The sequence below is a fragment of the Chrysemys picta genome, chromosome 1 (genome assembly GCF_011386835.1).
Source record: "Chrysemys picta bellii isolate R12L10 chromosome 1, ASM1138683v2, whole genome shotgun sequence".
In the NCBI taxonomy this organism is placed as follows: domain Eukaryota; kingdom Metazoa; phylum Chordata; order Testudines; family Emydidae; genus Chrysemys; species Chrysemys picta.
The window spans coordinates 312,373,234-312,394,810 of record NC_088791.1 but is presented as its reverse complement, the minus strand read 5'-3'; the positions used below and the strand labels follow the sequence as shown (position 1 = coordinate 312,394,810).

The 21,577-nt window shown below is 37.2% G+C and overlaps 1 protein-coding gene across 14 annotated transcripts in view; it reads left to right on the top strand.

The window, feature by feature from the left end:
• Window positions 1-21,271, top strand: part of TNFRSF19 (TNF receptor superfamily member 19) — a 119,447-nt gene extending 98,176 nt beyond the window's left edge. For 11 of the 14 annotated variants that reach the window (XM_008175075.4, XM_005310594.5, XM_005310593.4 and 8 more), the window contains 5 exons: window positions 8,099-8,263; window positions 9,352-9,477; window positions 12,460-12,562; window positions 14,942-15,339; window positions 18,822-21,271. In XM_008175075.4, the coding sequence (XP_008173297.1) occupies window positions 8,099-8,263; window positions 9,352-9,477; window positions 12,460-12,562; window positions 14,942-15,332 (785 nt within the window). In that variant the 3' untranslated portion in view covers window positions 15,333-15,339; window positions 18,822-21,271. The remainder of the gene's footprint in view (window positions 1-8,098; window positions 8,264-9,351; window positions 9,478-12,459; window positions 12,563-14,941; window positions 15,340-18,821) is intronic. The other 3 variants (XM_065594964.1, XM_065594970.1, XM_042845749.2) reach the window with 1 other exon arrangement.
• The last annotated feature ends 306 nt before the right edge of the window (window positions 21,272-21,577 follow it).

The window sequence follows — 21,577 nt, the reverse complement described above, 5'->3', positions numbered from 1 at the left end:
GATTGCTCTTTGATTACAGTAATATTGTGTTGAGAATCTGGTCACCATTAACCTTATTATTGAAGACTGAAGCAAAATAGGCATTAAACACCTCTGCTTTCTTGATGTAATCAGTTATTAGCTCTCCTTCCCCACTAAGTAGAGGACCTATACTTTCCTTCATCTTTCTCTTGCTCCTAATGTATTTAAAGAACCTATTCTTATTGCTTTTGATGTCCCTTGCTAAATGAAACTCATTTTGTGCTTTAGGCTTTCTGATTTTGTTTCTATATGCTTGTGCTATTATTTTGTACTCCTCTGTCAGGGTTCCCTCCCCACTCTGAACTTTAGGGTACAGACGTGGGGACCTGCATGAAGACCCCCTAAGCTTATTTCTACCAGTTTAGGTTAAAAACTTCCCAAGGCACAAATCCTTCCTTGTACCTTGGATTAGGTAACGCTGCCACCACCAAGTGATTTAAACAAACATTTAGGGAGGGTCACTTGGAGCCCTACCTTCCCCAAATATCCCCCCAAGCCGCTACTCCCCTTTTCCTGGGCAGGCTTGAGAATAATATCCTCACTAATTTGTACAGATGAACATAGACCCAAACCCTTGGATCTTAAAACAATGAAAAATCAATCAGGTTCTTAAAAGAAGAATTTTAATTAAAGAAAAGGTAAAAGAATTACCTCTGTAAAATCGGGATGGTAAGTACTTTACAGAATAACAAAAGACTCAAGAACACAGAGGATCTTCCCTCTAGGCAAAACTTTAAAGTTACCAAACCAGGTATAAACCACCCTCTTAGACAAAGGAAATCACAAGCCAAAATAAAAGTAAGCTAATGCATTCCTTCGCTAGTACTTACTAATACTAATGGAGTTGGATTGCTTGCTTTCTTGATCTGTCTCCGGCAAGCACACAGAACAGACAGACAAAGAAAAGACATAACAAAGCCTTTTCCCCCTCCCCAGATTTGAAAGTATCTTGTCCCCTTATTGGTCCTTTTGGTCAGGTGCCAGCTAACTACCTGAGCTTCTTAACCCTTTACAGGTAAAAGGATTTTGTGCCTCTGGCCAGGCGGGATTTTATAATACTGTATACAGAAAGGTGGTTACCCTTCCCTTTATATTTATGACATCCTCCTTAGCAATTTGTCTACGTTTCAACTTTTTTTATAATTCCTTATTGATTTTCAGGCCATTAAAAAGTTCCTGGTAGAGCCATATTGGCCTTTTACTATTCTTCCTTAGATTCATCAGCTCTCAGGCCTCTGAATCCACAAGATAAAAAGTAAAAATTTGGCAACCAAAGGAGGAACAGGTACATGCATGTCTGAGATCAATAGGGACGTGTTATATGGTAGCAGCCATTTTATGTGTTTGTGTTTATTCTTACATTCAAATTCATGTGAAGATAAATCTGAAACTTGCTGGATTCATGAATCCTATATTTGCTTTATTCTCTTAACTCAGAAGTAACTGATCTATCTCTTGAATTTTCATTTGATCGTTCCTCACACTGTCTAACTTTTGTCTTAAAAAATTAAATGCCTCATACAGGTTTATTTTGATCATTCTTTTTTAATTAGTCTAATCTTACAAATAATCTAGTTTTGCCTATCTGGAGAATTTCAGCTAGCATGGAAAGAAATCTTAATTCAGATGCTGCCCAAGAAGAGGGAGGACCTGTTTGCTCAATAATTGTACTGAATCCAATTATCAGCGATGGAATGTTTTGGCAGGGAAATTCCAGCTTTCTGTAGGAGCTAAATTATTTGAACACCACAAGAGTTTCATTTTGATCTGAGTCAATAAAGACAAAAAAAATCTGGGGAGGCAAAAGGCCATAGCTACAGCTGACATTCAGATTCATCAGTCATATTTATAGATACAATAAAATAGCTGTTGTACAAAGCTATCTAGATGGAGAGTGGACAAAAATTAAGAGTAAACCATTACTTTCAAGAAAGTGTAGTGTATTGTGATATTGATAATAAAGCAAATATCCTGTTAATAGACAGAAGTGAGGAAACTAAACAACACCTTTACTATCTTCAGTGGTTGCAAAAAATGTTTAAAGCATACAATAAAAGCACAGGTCCCTTTTTAAAGTATGTTTGCCTCTTTGCATGATGAGTACTGCATAGAACATTAGTGATAGTTAATAATCTAATTGTTGCAACCCTTTGCAGTAACAATGTTGAGCTGCAGTTTTGCAACTCTTATGAGTAATATTTCTGGGCTCATTCATGAGCCATCCTATGTGTCCATGCAAGCTTTGGTTCCATCCCTCCCTTCCATATGCCAGCCAGTACAGTTGAGCCAGTACAAAGGAGGAAATAGCTGTGTCAGGAAAGGGCTGGCACATCAAGTTGCCAATCTAGCCCTCTGATGCAAGCAACCCTCTTGATTTTGTATGAGGATTACTCAAGTAAGGAATACAGAATCAGGCCCATCCATCATGTACAGTTCTAGTTAGCTTATACTGTATCCTTTTGTTTTTGCAGAAAAATCTTTTCTAATTAAAACCGTAACAAATGTGTACATTTTTATCAACCAAAATAAATATTTGTGATTTCTGAAGGCTTTTCAGTCTATAGTTTTGTAAGAACTTTGAATCTTATTAGTCTGCACACACATGATAATACAAGCATGCATTGTAGAAATATATATGGGCATACAGACCTCTATGAAATTAGAACTTTGAAGTACAGGATCTGAATCTGTTATCCTACTATGAAATAGAGAATAAAAGGAAAAGGTGAATATTCTGAAATTTGAGTGTGGAGTGCGATCCTCTGATTTCTATCTTGGCTGCAGCCAAATTTTAAATGGTTAATATTCAACCTATTCTAATACAGTCAATATTTTAAATAGTTAAACTAAACACTAGTAAACATAAATTTCCTAATATCAGAGTACAAGAAATAGAGTAAGATTCGCAAGCTTTTCAAAGGAAGAAGTTATTGGATACCTTGAATACATTTTGGAAAGGATTTACATAAACTTTAAGGCTATTGTTCATATTTGGATCTGAACAGAAAACCATCCCAAAATATTCAATCCTTGTTCATAAAAAAATTTCGGGAAAAGAATTTGGCCCAAAGTACAAATCAAACCCAAATATGAAGTCAAAAAAATAACTTGTTCTGCTCTGCATGGCATCCTGCCAAGTCCTTGTGCAAACATGACATGACTTTGATTCAAGGGATGGCAGCCCTGCAACAAAATGAAGGAAATATGGTGATCCTTGAAAAAAATAGATGGGCAGTAAACGTCCTCAGATGTCAGAAGATGCAAAATGAGCTCCTAGAAACAAAAAATCCCAAACAAGTCATTGCTGCCAACATTATACCCACATTAACAATTATATATTCTCTTTGCCACTGGATTTTTCTGGATGTTCCAGATTTACATGTGGAAAGGCATATTTTTGTGTCCTATTTCAGTTTAGGTAGGGTTAAGTATATAAAGCCTTTTAAAAAAATCTTTTAATATTCAAATGGCACCCAAGAAGATGCTGTTTCCTATCGGTACACTGACTCTGTCAACAATTTGAGTCATTTAAAAATATGTATTGTGGTAGAAGTGGGCTTGAAAAAGAAGAAATTAAGTTCTAAAGCTTTCTATTTATAAACAAGTATTGCAAGATTTCTCAACAAATGATCAATATGTGTATAATTGTATTTCCACCCTCCACCCCCAAGGGTTCTTGGTACATTTCTTTGAAAAACTGTGTGGGGCACCAACTTGGAAACAAAATGCTTCAAAGTCAGCAGTTGGAGCATATTTGAAAAATGTGGTTTGACATGATGAACTTTTGGATCTAGTCCATGCACGCAAATGGCTGTCCTTTTGCAGATGTTAGGAGACAGTCTTTCCAGTGTTTACCACAGTCTCTGGTCCTATTTAATAACGTTTCTTACCTCTTACTCAAAAATCAGGAGAAAGCAGTCAATCTTTTATTTGTGGGAAGATTCAGAAATATCATCAGGATTATTTCTTTTTTCCAAAGATGTTATCTCTTTATTGTATTTGTAATGTCTTATCAATTTTGTGTTTTTTCTGTATGGTGGAGAGTAGGGCAGGAGAGCTTGGAGGGGTGTTGTTTGTTTTGTTTGTTCTCCTTTAAATGAGCATACTCATGTTTTAAACATTTGCAAATTGAATTCTTTTCAAACTAAAGTTATTAGCACTCATTTGAACCAAATATAGAATGGACAGCTAAAGTGGAAACTTCTATTTATAGTCATGCTAATGTTTCTGTCTTGATCAGCAACACCCTTATTATTCTAATATGTGGGCTAAGATATTTGAATTCATTTTTATCTCTAGTCTATGCAGGGTTTTAACCTAAACATTAAGATGTAGCACATCACGCACTGTGCCATTTTGCTCTAAATGAAGCCATAATTAACATTGTTTTAATCAATACTATTCCTACTAGTTAACAATGATTTGACTCAATATGTATCTGACTAATGGAATACATTGCATAGAATTCTGAAACTTAGTACCCTTGGTGCTGACATCCCTTGGCCCACGCTGCTTCCCACAGCCCCCATTGGCCTGGAGCGGCAAACCACGGCCAGTAGGAGCCGCGATCAGCCGAACCTGTGGACGCAGCAGGTAAACAAACCAGCCCGCCCGCCAGGGGGCTTACCCTGGCAAGCCGTGTGCCAAAGGTTGCTGATCCCTGTCCTAGAATATACTGGAACTCAGAGTTTGAAAACTAAACGCAATATTTTTTTTCTGAAATAAAGTGCCTTTTTAAAGTTTATTTTTAACAATGTACAACATAGTGTTCTTTCCAGAATCTCACTGTAGGGTCTTCCCTCCCCCTTCCCCCGGTTATTGTTTTTTAACAGCATATTGGCACCAGTTCAGCAAAGCACTTAAGTATGTGCTTAATTTTAAGCATGTGATTAAATTCATCTCTATCCCAGAAAACATTTAAGCATGTACTTAAGTCCTATAACTTAAGCACAAACTTAAAGGTAATCACATGCTTCAGTGGTTCACTTAATCTGGGCCAATAAGTTTGTGGGTCTCAAATAAGAGTGTAAGTACATAAGAATGGCCATATTGGGTCAGACCAATGGTCCATCTAGCCCAGTATCCTGTCTTCTGACAGTGGCCAATGCTAGATGCTTCAGAGGGAATGAACAGAACAAAGCAATCATCAAGTGATCCAGCCCCTGTCATCCAGTCCCAGCATCTGGCAGTCAGAGATTTAGGGACACCCAGAGGATGGGGTCACATCCCTGACCATCTTGGCTAATAGACATTGATGGACTTGTTCTCCATGAACTTATCTAATTCTTTATGGAATACAGGTATAGTTTTGGTCTTCACAACATTCCCCAGCAATGAATTCCACAGATTAACTGCTTGTTGTGTGAAGAAGTACTTCCTTTTGTTTTAAACCTGCTGCCTATTAATTTAATTGGGTGACCCCTGGTTCTTGTGTCATGTGAAAGGCTAAATAACACTTCCTTATTCACTTTCTCCACACCGTTCATGATTTTATCATATCCCCACTTAGTCATCTCTTTTCCATGATGAATAGTCCCTATCTTTTTAATCTCTCCTCATATGGAAGCTGTTCCATACCCGTAATCATTTTTGTTGCCCTTCTCTGTACCTTTTCCATTTTTAATATATCATTTTTGCACACAGTATTCAAGGTGTGGGTGTACCATGGATTTATATAGTGGTATTATGATATTTTCTGTCTTATTATCCTAATGGTTCCTAACATTCTGTAACCCTGCTCTAAACTAATGAAGGGAAATGCCTTTATCCCATCATCTGAAATCTAAACAATAGGTAGACCATGTGCCATAATAATAAAAAATACTGTGATTTCAGTACAAGGAAAAAGTTTCAACATATACAATCAGTAAGCATGGAAAATTCATGGAGTAGTATTCCTTTAACATCTTCATAGACATGAGTTTTGAGACATGACTTTTAAAAAAAAACTGTTATCTTTTGGCAAGACACAATGGTACAAGAAAAACCCACATTTTATCTTATACCCTAGCTTTGCAAAGGGATCCCCTAGCATGGACCCTGTTCCTCTGCAGAGCCCCACTGATTACAGTGAGACTTTGCATGAGTACACAGATTCATACTAGCAGCTCCTAATACAGCCTCAAGGCCTACTAGAATGTTGTAATTATATGAAAACAATTAATTTCCAGACTTTCAATAGATAATCCTCCACTAAAAGCCTTACCTCTGTTCCAGGACACCTGAGCTGATCCCCTCTTCACTCTGGCCAAATCCCCTCTACTTCCCTGACATAGCACTCACTACAAGTCTCCTGAAGCCCCAAGGAAATGGTCACTCCTTAAGGAATTTTTAAAACTTGTGATTAACCATTTGCCTAGAGGTCAATGCTTTCTTAGTCAAAAAGCATGTTCTCTGCAGACTTGCAGTTGGTCAGAATGAACATAATATTTAATAGTAATACCAATTTGTTTTGTGGCCAATACAGTTGTTAATATGACTGGTCTAAGAGGGTCTGGGATTTTTTTTTTAAATACTTGGTGTCCAGAAACCCTACTGATGTGTACATTGGAAATACTATACTCAGGCCATGTCTACACTACAGGTGCTACATTGATATGCCGTGTAGCTGCTTCCTACAGTGATGGAAGGGGTAGATAATCCACCTTCTTAAGCAGCAGTAGCTTGGTCGACAGAAGCAATTTCCATTGAACTAGCCATATTTACTCCTGAGGGTTAGATTGGCATAACTATGGTGCTCAGGGGTGTGTAAAACTCACACCCCTGAGTACCAGAGCTATGTTGACCTAACTTTTAAGTGTAGATCAGGCCTTGGTCTAGAAAAATGTATTTTAAAAGTAATATGCTTTGATAGTTCAAACAATCTAAGGATCCTGTTCTCTCTTATTATCATGTTGCAAACTTAGGATAACAACCTATTACATGTAAGACTTGATTAGTGATTTTATCGTATTCTGGCAGGCCTTGATCTCCCAACTGAAAATTATTACTATGGATCATTTCTTAGGAAATTATAGTCTTTCAGTTTTAACCAAGGATGTTTTCAGGACTAGGCATATTCTACATGTTTTCATAAGTTAATAAAATGTGGTTTGTTGGGCTTTTTAAAAACTTGCAGTCAGATAAAAGCTCAAAGGTCTGTTTTTTTCCTCATGAAAGTTTATGGAATTAATGTAGATTCCAGTATGCACTGAAACTGATAAGCGGATCTGAACTGAGCCACTGTAAGAAAGCTTTTTTAAGCAGTTATAAGAAAGCATTTAATGAAAAATGAAAACAATAATTGGCACATCCTCAATATATAAGATACCTCCCATAACTGCAATTGGACCTCTTTGACACTAGTCAACTCCTATTCTCTTTGCCATGTAAAAATAGTCATTTTCCCCCAAACCAAAAGGATGGCAGAAATTGTTAGTATGGTGGCTGTAAGAGTTGTAATCTGTGTATAACAAACCATCACTATGTGTACATAAAGTCCCATCACAGTTGAAAATCCGGAGTTTGATCCTTCTGACAGCCTTGGTGTCTGTGTGTATATGCAACCAAGTTTAGGACAAAATGGTGCTTCTAATGGACTTGAATTCCTGTGGACCTCTAACTGACAACAAGATTCCTTAACAGGGGAGCATGAAAAATATGGCCTACTGTGTGACTGTAACTCCTGCTAGTGGGTGGTCCCTTTAACTATACAATTAGCTACTTTCTCAAAGCTAGACAAATTTTCCTGTAGCTCAAGTAGCAAAGGCCTGTGTTTTGGTGCTAAAGGTCCTGGTTCAATCCTCCCTGACAACCAGGGTGTCTATATGTATGCGGCTACAATTCATTATATGCCCATTTAACCGATTGTGCTATTTTATAAGTGTCTGCACCTGGCAGCGTAATTGAGAGTAAGTAACATAACTGAGGATAAGCTATATTAATATTAGTTATACAACTTTGCCGTTGATACATTAGCAGATGGAAAGTCCTTTTTTTTTCTGTGCTAAGAGCCTGTTCTAGTTATATTTCTTGGATTTTCCATATACCTAAACTGTCCACACAGCATGCCTTACCTATGTGCTTAATTATATTTTAGGTACTATCAAAGTGAATCTTGTGAAGATCCCATCAACTGCTTCCAGTCCTCGGGATACTGCTCTAGCAGCTGTTATATGCAGTGCACTGGCCACAGTGCTCTTAGCTCTTCTCATCCTCTGTGTTATTTACTGTAAGAGACAGTTTATGGAGAAGAAGCAAAGCTGTGAGTTTCCAACTATTTTTTTGTTTGTTTGTTTTAAGAGTAACAAGATTGTGCAGTACAACAGATCCCTTTGCAGGGTCAAGCCTTTGGCAATATGGTGTGAATGTAAGCCTGTTTAAAATAGTACAAAATGTACAATGAGAGACTTGTCGCTTTAAAATTTCAGTACTAATATTACTATACTATTGAAGAAAAAATCCCAAGTTTGTCACTAAGGATTTATCCATATTTATAGACATATTCAAGATGAGTGAAATGCCTTAATCAGCTATGTTTTTAATTAATAATTTTGTCAACATTTCATCCATATTTTCAGATTGCTTAAAATTAACATTAAAATGAGAGCAAACTTAAAGCATGATATTTTGCCCTCATTTTAAAAATATCTTTAATTAAGATAAAAATGACTTTAAATGATTCTTAGATGTATAAAGAGGAAATATCAGGTAGGAGTAGGGAGATATTACCTCTGTATATGGTATTGGTGAGGCCACTCATTGAAAAATTGGAGAAGGTTCATAGAAGAGCTGTCAGAATTATTTGAGGGCTGATCTTATAATGAGTTTTAAGGAGTTCAATCTGTTAAACTTACTGTAGTGAAATTTAAAAGGTGACTTCACCATGGTCCATAAGTAACTACATTGGGTAGAGATTGCTTATAGTAGAGGGCTCTGTAATCTAGCAAATAAAGACAAAATAAATATCCAGTGGCTGAAGCTAAAAATATTCAAATGGAAAATACTGCATACATTTTTACTAGTAAAGGTAATTAACCATTGGAAGATCTTACTAAGGAAAGTGATGTATTCTTAATCACTTGAAGTCTTTAAATCAAGATCAGATGTCTTTCTAGAAGAGATTCTAGTTGAACCACAATTTCTTGGGCTCAGTGCAAGAATACAATGGCCTGTGTTATGCAAGAGATCAGACCACATGATCATAAGGTGCCCTTCTGGTCTAAAATCTATGAAACTAGAAATGTGAACATTTTGTGAACTATAATGTTCAAATACTCCATAAGTATAAAAAATTGTGAATAAAAACAAATAGAGCATACTGATACATTTTCTCTTCAATTTTACTCAAAGGGTCTGTGAGATCACAGGATATTCATTACAATGGTTCTGAACTGTCGTGTTTTGATAGACCCCGGCTTAATGAATATGCTCACAGAACATGTTGTCAGTGTCAACGAGCTGCATCACAGACATGTGGTAAGTTAGGTCTCCATAAGGCCTTATGGAAATGAGAAGTCTAAACATCAGGAACACATGGAATGCTGAGCTTTCATCTAGAAGTTGAGTTGCTTTGGTTGGTTTCCTAGTTATGGTAGGACATTATAAGTCTTTCTTAAGGTTAGGATTGATTATAAGTGTTAAAAGAAAGTGGCCTTCTCATTATAGGCCTAGAATTTTCCAGAAGCTGTCGAGGTAGGTTTTGTTTTATTGTTTTGGGTCAGTTGATCCTTCATGTAAATAATCTGCCAGTTCAGACATGTGAGAGACAAGGTGGGTGAGCTAATATCTTTTATTGGACCAACTTCTGTTGGTGAAATAAACAAGCTTTCGAGCTTACACAGAACTCTTCTGCAGATCTGTTTAGACATGTTTGTTTCCTGTTGCTCCTAAAAAGTACTGTTAGCTCAGGCTTTGAGATTTAAATTGATGTGTGTGATCAGTCAGCCTGAACTTCAGCATTTTCACAGTGAACCTAATCCCAAGGTTACATTAAGAATATGTCTACACTGCAGTAAGACACCCACAGGTGGCCCATGCCAGCTGACTAGGGCTCACAGGACTTTGGGCTGCACACTGAGCTCTGGGACCCTCCCATCTCACATGAGCCCGAATGTCTACATTGCAGTTAAACAGCCCCTTAGCCCAATACCCATGGGCCAGCTGCAGGATCTTAATTATAGTGTAAACCTACCCTAGGAGGCTTGAACATTCAAAGTTATTCAAATGTGGTAAACTAATATCAGTATAGACACAGTTAAAATCATCATATGGTACTGATAGGTTATATCATCTAACACCATACTAAAAGATCTGTTTTTCTATGTACATTTGTAATTACCATTATAGTGTCAGCATAATAATTTCCTCTCTTATCCCCTGTTTCTAGTGGCTCAGAGTTTACTAAAACTTTCCATTCTAGACTGAAATTTTACAGACATTGGTCTCTGCCCAAGGATGAATGTGTAAAAGAAAGAAAGAGCACACAGTTCAAGGATTGCTTCAGAAGGATAGTAATTTATTGCTGGCCTGTACTAATATTAAATTGCTACCCACAGCATGGCAGCTCAGTGCCCTGCCTCTTTACTACATGAGTAACCTTAACTGTGGCCCATTGTGCGTATGTTGAAGTAACAAGCCTTGTGGATAGGGGGGAAGTGGTAGGTAGATGTGGTATATCTTGACTTTAGTAAGGCTTTTGATACTGTCTCATGTGACCTTCTCATAAAAAACTAGGGAAATACAACTTAAATGGAGTTGCCATATGATGTGTGCATAACTGGTTGGAAAACCATTCTCAGAGAGTAATTATCAGTGATTCACAGTCAAGCTGGAAGGGCATATCAAATTGGGTCCTGCAGAGATCAGTTCTGGGTCTGGTTCTGTTCAATATCTTCATCGATGAATTAGATAATGGAATAGAGAGTACACTTATAAAGTTTGTGGATGATACCAAGCTGAGAGGGACTGCACTGTTTGGAGGACAGGATTAAAATCCAAAATGATCTGGACAAAATGGAGAAATGGTCTCAAGTAAATAGGATGAAATTCAATAAGAACAAATGCAAAGTACTCCACTTAGAAAGGAACAATCACTTGCACAGATACAAAATGGGAAATGACTGCCTAGGAAGGAGTATTATGGAAAGGGATCTTGGGGGTCATAGTGGATCACAAGCTAAATATGTGTCAACAGTGTAACACAGTTGCAAAAAAAGCAAACATCATTCTGGGATGTATTGGCAGTAGTGTTGTAAGCAAGACACGAGAAGTAATTCTTCTGTTCTACTCTGCGCTGATTAGGCCTCAACTGAAGTATTGTGTCCAGTTCTGGGTGCCACATTTCGGGGAAGATGTGGACAAATTGGAGAAAGTCCAGAGAAGAGAAAAAAAAATGATTAAAGGCCTAGAAAACATGACCTCTGAGGGAAAATTGAAAAAATTGGGTTTGTTTAGTCTGGAAAAGAAAAGACTTAGAGGGGACATGATAACAGTTTTCAAGTACATAAAAGGTTATTACAAGGAGGACGGAGAAAAATTGTTCTTCTTAACCTCTGAGGCTACGACAAGAAGCAATGGGCTTAAATTGCAGTGAGGGTTGTTTAGGTTGGACATTAGGAAAAACTTCCTAATTGTCAGGGTGGTTAAGCACTGAAGTAAATTGCCTAGGGAGGTTGTGGAATCTCCATCATTGAAGATTTTTAAGAGCAGGTTGGACAAACACCTGTCAGGGATGGTCTAGATAATACTTAGTCCTGCCATGAGTTCAAGGACTGGACTAGATGACCTCTCGAGGTCCCTTCCAGTCCTATGATTCTATGCAATGCAACAGTCTTTAATGATTTTGTGCAGTTTCCCAAAGGATAGGCACAAAAGATTAGCTGAGAGTGCATGGGCAGTCCTATAATTTTTCTCCAGAGACTCGTTTTTTTCTTAAATGAAAGCGAAGTCTCTCAGTTATTGTTATTGTTAATGTTATTGTTGTGGAGAAAACCCTCAAAATAAAACCTAAAACAATAGCTATGAGGAAAGGACTGCCCATTCTTTTCAAGAGGCACTAACTCAGATGCCAGTGATGACGGTTGAAATGTCAGCGTTTGTTAGCTATTTTACTCTTCATTAAAACATGTAAGAAAGGAGAGGAAGTATCATATTATGAAGAACTAAAGTAGTGGTAGGTCGAGGCCCTTACTAACACACCTTGGGACTGAAAGAGGGCACAAATGCTTTCGTTTTCCTGAAGGGAAGGTTCAGCTTTTAAAAGATTGGGTAACACTGGTTTTAAAGGAATAATAAAAAAAGAACATTTTTACAATGACATCTCACATCTTCATGAATTAATTTATGTAAAATTGGGAAAAATGATAAGTTTACAAGAATACAGACTTTAAACTTATGGCCCTGTTGTGAATTAATTGAGGACATGCTTTACCTCTATTAAAATAAAGTTTTCTTCTGTAGGCCCAGTTCATTTGATTCCATCACTGTGCTGTGACGAGACCTGCAGCATGGAGCACAGCAGTCACAGCTGCACTTTCCACTCTCACACTACACTTTATGAAAGGTAACACAGTTTTTTTAGAGTGTATCGAGTATTAACTATTTTGCACGTTAGACAAATTAATATTTATACAGGCTACACAAGTTCCAGTGGAGCTTAATGAAAAACTTTGAACTGCTGGCAATCCTGTTTGCCAGATTCATGAAAAAATCATGTTATGGTGAAACAAATTCTGCATTTTCACCCAGAAAAAAAACTATACAAGATCCAAGCCTTAAGTTTGGACACTAGTAAAATAAAATCTGGGAGAGTGTCCTAATTTCCTCCACAGATGGATTTTCTTCCTCTCTCCCAATCCGCCTTTAGCCTTTTGGTGACCCTCTATTCCCCAATGGGCCAGCAGGATGTTGTGTAATCTCATTCCGGCCTCTGGTTTGCCTGGAACAGTTACTACAGTGAACCAGAATTCTGGAAGCCAGTGGTATGGCTTGTAATCTCCATGAACTCAGTTTATATTTTTTTGGTTCAGAAACTTTAAATTGCTCTCCGAATTGGCTGATCTGTTCTAGTTCTTTTGAGATTACTATGAGATTTTGTTTAATCATTTATGTACAAATGTCCAGTATTGGATTAATGTAATGTTGATGAGTCCCATAGTACTAACTATTCATCTACTCCTAGTCAACTTTGCATCTGGCCAAATATAAATATAGAAGTGGTACAGTTATTTATGCATCACAAATCCAATCACAGTGAGGAAAAATAGAAAGCTTTTGATGTCATCTGATATTTCCTAACTGTAGATTTTAACACTGAATATTTTCTAACCAGAATTGTTTTCTATATGAGGTTTTAACTGGCCTTTAGCTGTTTTGTTCCTGTGGTTAAATGTGACTAAAAATTTAGGGGTGGTTTTAAATAGCTGCCCTTGATACAATATGGCTTAGTAGTCTAAGCATCAAATTTAGAACATGTAGGCATTCTGCAGCTACATGTTCAAGTGCCAGGTTGACTCAGCCCCTTTATCCTTCCATTGCTGACAAATTGAGTTCCATGCAGTTTGTGTGGGGTCTTTGGTTAAGACTTTAAAAATAGAAGTCCGGTCTACTCTCTCAGGATATGAAAGATCCCTTGGTGGTTTCCATAAGAGTAGGGGTTTGCCCCAATTTCTTTTCCCAGAAAAGTCTCTTTCCTTCAACTACATTGCAAAAAGAAAAACTGTGGGACAGAGTCTCAGAGTCAGCTGACTCAGGCTCACGGAGCTCATGCTACAGGGCTAATAAAAGCTGTGTAGGCATTCCTGCTTGAGCTGGAGTCTGGGATCTGAAACGTACAGCCTTACCTGAGCAGGAACGTCTACACGGCTTTTTTCAGTCCTGTAATGCATGTCCCACAAACTTGAGTCAGTTGACCTGGGTTCTGAGAGTATGTCTACACTGTAATTAAAAACCCTCAGTTGGCCTGTGTCAACTGACTTGGGCATGTGGGGCTTGGGTTAAGGGCCTGTTTAATTGCAGTATAGGCATTCAGGCTTGGGCTGGAGCCTGGGCTCTAGGACCCTGTGAGATGGGAGGGTCACAGAGCTCAGGCTGCAGCCTGAGCCCAAACATCTGAATGGCAATTAAACTGCCCCTTAGCCCGAGCCCCATTAACCCAAGTCAGTTGGCATGGGCCAGCTGTGGGTTTTTAATTACAGTGTAGACATACCCTGAGACTCATTGCCATGTTTTGTTTTGTTTTCAGTGTAGACGTACCCTTAGATACCACAGTAATAGTCACCTTCAAAATACTTGACCTAGATTGTGACTTACCTGAAAACTGCTTCCAATTTCTTTTTCTTTGTGTAAGATGGAAGTAGTCCCTCTAAAGATAAAAATAACCTATCAGTGCTCTCTAATATTATGTATATTGAATGCAGAAACAGAAATTAGAGCAAAACCATTCTTATTAGTCATATCAGATACTATTTTGAAGTCTGGTTTTAAGGGATGAAGAAGTCTAAAGAAGACAGTTACTAAGGAGTACAAATGAGTGTGAGGAACCATCAGCACATCCTCTCTACCTTTCATAGTGTTCTCAATGCCCCTGCTGTCTTCAGATTTGAGGAGTAGGCCAACAGACCTCTGCCAGAGGATCTCTCCTCCAGCAGAACATGGCTACCTCCAGAGTATTGGCTTAACAAGGAATACCAGTGTTGGAAGGGACCTCAGGAGGTCATCTAATCCAACCCCCTGCTCAAAGCAGGACCAATTCCCAGACAGATTTTTGCCCCAGATCCCTAAATGGTCCCTACAAGGATTGAACTCACAACTCTGGGTTTAGCAGGCCAGTGCTCAAACCACTGAGCTATCTTTCCCCCATGTTTAATTTTCTTAATGTAACACTTACTAGTGTCATAGTCTTTGGAAAACTTTTTCAAACTTGTTTCTTTTCTCTTTGCAGGACTTTAAATTCAGTCGGAGAAATGATTCCTGCATTCCTCGGTTCTCTTTCACACTCTGCCTGTGGAGACCTTTCAGATGCTTGGCCTCTTATGCAAAACCCTGCTTGTTGTGACAGCATCTCTTTCTGTGAATCTTATCCAGAACTGACTGGAGGAAATATCACTTCCTTCGATCCAGAGACTGAAAACACGGCCAATATAGATTCAGATAATGACCAGGATCTAAGTGATGTACTTATTTCAGCTAAGTCTGCTGGAAGCTTTGCAGAATCCACTGAACTTTCCAAACAGAGCATATGTGTGGATGCTTCATTAGTTCAGAACTCATCAGCTGCTAAAAACCTGCCAATGTCAGAGTGTGATGAAACAGTTAATCATCCCACAGACTGATAGTAAGGTAAGATACATATCTGTAAAAAAAAAAATTAAGAAAACCTGTTTGTTGTTAGAATGGTACATTCTGAGGGAGACCAAGATAAGAATGTATAAGTCCTCCAGCCACATTGAGACAAATATAAATAGAAGAATTGGTGGAGTAATTTATATTATATAATTGCAAAATCTTCAAAAATTTAAATGCATTATGTGAATTTTAAAAGTATGGTATTTTCCCCATACTACAATGTAACAATAGCGTGAATCAGAATGGAGGGTTTGAGCCTTTGTATACAGCATGAACAAGTTCCACTGACAGTTTTCAGTATTGTGAAAATTTAAGTGCAAAGACTAGTTTAATAATTATATGGTGGAACTCATAGGAAGCCCCTGCTTATGAAATAAGAATTGCAGACTCGTCATTGTTCATCTGTATGAAAGGCTACACAAACCCTTCTCTATGAAGCCACTACAGCATAAAGAAGAAACAAAGATATAAGAGATCATCAAACTTAAATTAAATAAATAAATTAATGGAGATCTCCTAGAACTGGAAGGGACCTTGAAAGGTCATTGAGTCCAGCCTCCTGCCTTCACTAGCAGGACCAAGTACTAATTTTGCCCCAGATCCCTAAGTGGCCCCCTCAAGGATTGAACTTGCAACCCTGGGTTTAGCAGGCCAATGCTCAATCCACTGAGCTATCCCTCCCCCCAAAAAGCATAAAACTTCTTTTTATGCCAGTCACATCTCCCTGTTGACAAATAAAATGTTTAACCAATTTAATTTAATCTGCATCTTTTAATATTGTGTTATGTACAGAGTAAACAAGGTCAAAATGAAGGGAGGAGAGAAACCATTGTCTCTGCTAGAGCATTGTAAGGATCACAAAAGTTCACAGTACCACTGGATGGGCATTTTTCTTTTATAATACTTTTATGCCCTGTATCTGAAAAGTAGCAATTTTATGGCATTTGGAGCATAAAGTACCTAATCCTACTCTTACTTTTAAAAATTGCATGTCACTTATAAAATGATTCTCTTTAATCCTCTTCCCTTCAATCTGAACACTTATTTGTTCTATTTCTTGAATGAAAAATAAAAGGGGTTTAGGAATTAACAAGAATGTGAATATTTTGGAAATGTACAGAACAAATCCTGCCAAAGTCTGTTTAACTGGTTTTTAAACCTTTTGTAAATCAGAGCCTATGTCTCAGAAATTTAGATTTAAGTATAATTTTAAACATGTACTGAAGCTGGACATAATTGTAGAAAATTGGTAAGGGAAGCAAAGAGAAACAAAGAGGACTCTTTGGCCAGCAGAGTTAAGGACAATAAGGAGTTTTTTAAATGTATTAGGAACTAAAAGAATCCTGACAATGGTTGATTTCATAGAATATCAGGATTGGAAGGGACCTCAGGAGGTAATCTAGTCCAACCCCCTGCTCAAAGCAGGACCAATCCCCAAACAGATTTTTGCCCCAGATCCCTAAATGACGCCCTCAAGGATTGAACTCACAATGCTGGGTTTAGCAGGCCATTGCTCAAACCACTGTATTGGTCCATTACTAGATGGAAATGGTAGAATTGTCAATAATCATGCAAAAACGGCAGAACTGTTCAATAAATATTTCTGTTCTGTGTTTGTGGAAAAAACAAATTACATAGTCTCATCATATGATGATGTTAACACTCTTTCCATTGCACGAGTATCTCTGAAGGATGTTAAACAGAAGCTACTAAAGTCCGACATTTTTAAATAAGCAGGTCCAGAAAACTGGCATCCGAGAGTTTTGAAAGAGCTGACTTAGGAGCTTGCTGGACCATTAATGTTGATTTTCAATAAGTCTGGGAGCACTGGGGAAGTTCCAGAAGACTGGAGAAAAGCTAATGTTGTGCCAGTGTTTAAAAAGGGTCAATGGGATGACCAGGATAATTATAGCCTGTCAACCTGACGTAGATCCTGGGCAGAATAATGGAGCAGCTGATCCAGAACTCAATTACTCCCCTTTTTTGTTAATGTAATTAATGCAAATCAATGGGTTTATAGAAAATAGATCCTGTCAAACTGACTCGATATATTTTTTTAAGACATTACAAGTTTGGTTGATAAAAGTAATAGTGTTGATGTAATAAATTTAGACTTCTGTGAGATGTTTGACTTGGTACCACACAACATTTTGATTAAAAAACTAGAATGATATACAAGTAAAATGGCACACATTAAATGGATTAAAAACTGGCTACCTGATAGGTCTCAAAATCTAATTGTAAATGGTGAATCATCATTGAGTGGGTGTGTTTCCAGAGGGGTCCCGCAAGGATAGGTTCTTGACCCTACGTTAGTGAATATTTTTATCAGTGACCTGGAAAAAAACATAAAACCATCAGTGACAAATTTGCAGATGACACAAAAATTGGGGGCGTAGTAAATAATGAAGAGGACATGTCACTGATACAGAGCAATCTGGATCACTTGGTAAACTGGGTGCAAACAAACAATATGCATTTTAATATGGTTAAATGTAATTTTATATATCTAGGAACAAAGAAAGTAGGCCATACTTACAGGATGGGGGACTCTGTCCTGGGAAACAGTGACTCTGAAAAAGATTTGGTTTTCATGGTGGATAATCAGCTAAACATGAGCTCCCATTGTGACACTGTGGCCAATAGAGCTATTGTGATCCTGGGATGCATAAACAGGGGAATCTCGAGTATGACTAGAGTTATTTTACCTCTGTATTTAGCATAGGTGTGACTGCTGCTGGAATACTGTCCAGTTCTGGTGCCAACCCTTCAAGAATAATATCTAGGAATAACATTGTTTCCAATGTCCAAAAATGCTTGGCTTGTTTAGCCTAACCCAAAAAAGGCTGAGGGGAGACACGATAGCTCTATAAATACATCAGAGGGATAAATACCAGGGAGGGAGAGGAGTTGTTTAAGTTAAGCACCACTGTAGACACAAGAACAAATGGATATAAACTGAACATCAAGTTTAGGCTAGAAATTAGATAACAGTTTCTAACCATCAGAGGAGTAAAGTTCTGGAACAGCCTTCCAAGGGGAGCAATGGGGGCAAAAACCTGAGGTCCCTTCCCACTCTGATATTCTATGATTCTAGTCTATTTACACTGCATGTTCTTTGGGGAGGGACTGCCTTTTTAGTATGTGTTTGAGCACTGAGCAAAATGGGGCTCCAATCTTGGTTGGGTCTCTAGGCACTATTGCAATGCAAATAAATGATAATTAGAATAAAATCATTTCAAATAAGAGTGATTTTTAACAGAGCTTGGAATTGTGTGAGTGTATGGTTAAATTTACAAGTGAATGTTTTTAGGACACGTCAGTTTCTTGCCTTCTTTAGTGATTTGTTTTGTTTGTTGTTTTTACAGTAGGTGACTGTAAAACCAGCAATAAGTTTTTAACATTTTATTTTGTATAGAAGTACATACAGTTTTTATGTGATTTTGTGTAACCACTGTTGTGTCACTTTCTTTTAGGACGCCAAAAGGAGTTTTTCTGCCAGCACTAGAACTGAATGCTACCCTAATGCCTGTCTGTTAATGCTTGTGAATTAAACACAGCCTGGTCCTCAGTATTACATGATTTCAGAAACAGCAGAAATAAATTGGCAGCATTTTGGACCTTTCAGGAAGTTGCATCTGAGCCATAGCAGCTGTAACTGAACCATCAAGGGGCAACTTGAGAGAAGACTGAGGTGGATTCATGATATTAAAAAATAATTGCTGTAGTTCAATAGAAATTATTATGGGGAAGTTCTCTGGCTTGTGTTATACAGGAGGTCAGACCAGATCATCACTATGGTCCCTTTTGGCCTTGGAATCTGTTGTTGTTGTACTTTGCATCTCTTGTAAACAACAACCTTCTGTGCCTCAAAGGTGCTTGAAAAGCCTAAGAAGATTATGTAAATATAACAAAATGAATTAAATTAGTGTGTTTATACTGATCTGTTAAATATGGCTACAAATGACAGAAGATGTGCAGCAGAAGTTTGCCAGTTACTCTGTTTGCAAAGTTAATCACGTATTAGGAAACTGCCTTGGCTAGATGTAATGTTAATTCACAATTTCTTCTGAGAATGAGTAAAAAAAATTAACACTTCTATTTATGTGATGATCATCTATTGATAAAAATGACGCTTTTATTATGTATTATACTTTAGCCATTAAGCTACTCTTGGGAACCAAGCAATTAGCATGTTACAATAATATGGGTTATTGAAGTGCCCTAAAAACATCACACTTCTTTTTAAACCAGGAGATTTGCCTTAATTTAGATTTAGATTTATAAAAATCAGCCTCATAGATAGGGCTTTTTGTATTTGTTGTTTGGTATGTTCAATATGTGGAAGGGTCAGCATATTGGACTTGTTATATCACATACTTTTTAGATGTTGAAATATTTTTTGTAATAAATTGTCATGTCAGATTACAGTAAACATACCATGAAAGTATTCATATAAGTGAGAGCTAAACTATTACTATAGTCATGGATGAGTTTCAGGGGTCGTATCATGGTGGCCTAGTCCCTTTTCTTCTACTGGTTCATTTTTAAAATTTCATCCAAGCCACTATCCTCTCCTCATTTTAATATCTTTTAAAAATTCACTTCTTCCAAAAAGCATGTTCACAATAATTATTTAAGCATATACCTTAATTGAACCGTCAAGTTATGCACATGACTAAATTGAGTTAAACATATCATCTTACTGGTGTAACTCCCTGAAATACTTTGCATCTTACGTTAGGGTTTGAACTGCACACACTTTCAACCAGGTACTGTGCTTACTACCAGTAGTCCCCATGAACTGAACTAAGAACTACATTCAGCAGGATTGAGCTGTGAGATTTTTGAACTCTTCTTATAAGTGTACTATAAACCACCGAGTGTGGTCTTGGCACAATAAAAGTAATCAGCAAAATGCTGTAGATTTGCCATAAATGTTCCCTCTTGCTGCAAGTGGATTTATCAGTATCTATACTGTCATGCAAAGTTTGGACTGGCAAAAGAATAATTATATGCAGTGTTGAATGCCAAAGCATCTTGTTGCTTTGGCAAAAGACAATGGGACTACTTGTGTGAATAAGAGCTACTCATCATGAGTAAGAGTTCCAGAAGATGGCGTAGGGTTACTGATGAAATCATTTGTAAGAATATTTATACAGTAAATGCTACTATATGATCACTGACTTATGACTACATACACAGTTGTGCCTGCAGTACAATTGTTAATCTACAAATTTGCTAAAGATTTATTCAGATCAGAAAACTGTGGTTCAAAATTCCTTTTGTTACTTTCATACATAAGAGAAAATCAAAATATTACTTTCTACTATTTACCGCATGAACATACATTTGTTTTTGTATATATTGTGTAAAGAGAAAAATCCAAAGTGCATTTCATTATATTGCAAAATATTGTTAGAATAGGTGTGGAGATTAAAATGTTTGCCATCAGGAATTCCTTTTAAAATGGTACTGAAACTTTGCCAGACTCTTTCACCAGTAAGTATGTTTCCCATTGGAATTTACACTTTGATCACTTTTATCCAGCAGCTATATACAAAGTTCTTCTAATAGAGAGACCTATAGTTTAACAGCAAATTGTAAAAAAAAAAAAATCAAAACAAAAATAAACCAACACCCCCACCAAAACACTGCCGAATAAGTCTCTTTAAATATATATGTATATTGTGTATATAGTTTTTCTTAATTTAACCAAATTGGTCTTGTTTATATTGTATATGCAAGCAACGTATATGCCAATAGAAAACAAATACCAACACATTTAGACAGTGTGCCTAACATATAGTTTTTTCAGTCCTGTTTTACATATTGGACTTTTTAAAAAAATCTGTAAATTATAATCTTATGTAAATTGTTTTGTAATACTTTTTCTATTTGTGAATAAACTGTTACCTGAATTGTTCTTCATTTGTTGATTTCAACCAGTGAATATTACTCATTACTATAATGATGGACCATATCAGGCCATAATCTTTTAAACAGATTTCCTCATTGCTTTTAGTAGAGTGCTTCTTTAAAAAAGGGCATAATCTGGCCCAATATTATTTTGAGGTACATGAATTATTAATTCTCCAAGTTGTGGGAGCTTGAAGATATCACCCATTGAAGGCATGATGCTTCAAATTGGGTATTGGTCCCACGTGGAGAGAGAATCATTTGGTAAGCTCAACAGATTGCTTTTGTAGTGTAATCTGATTAAAATTAAATC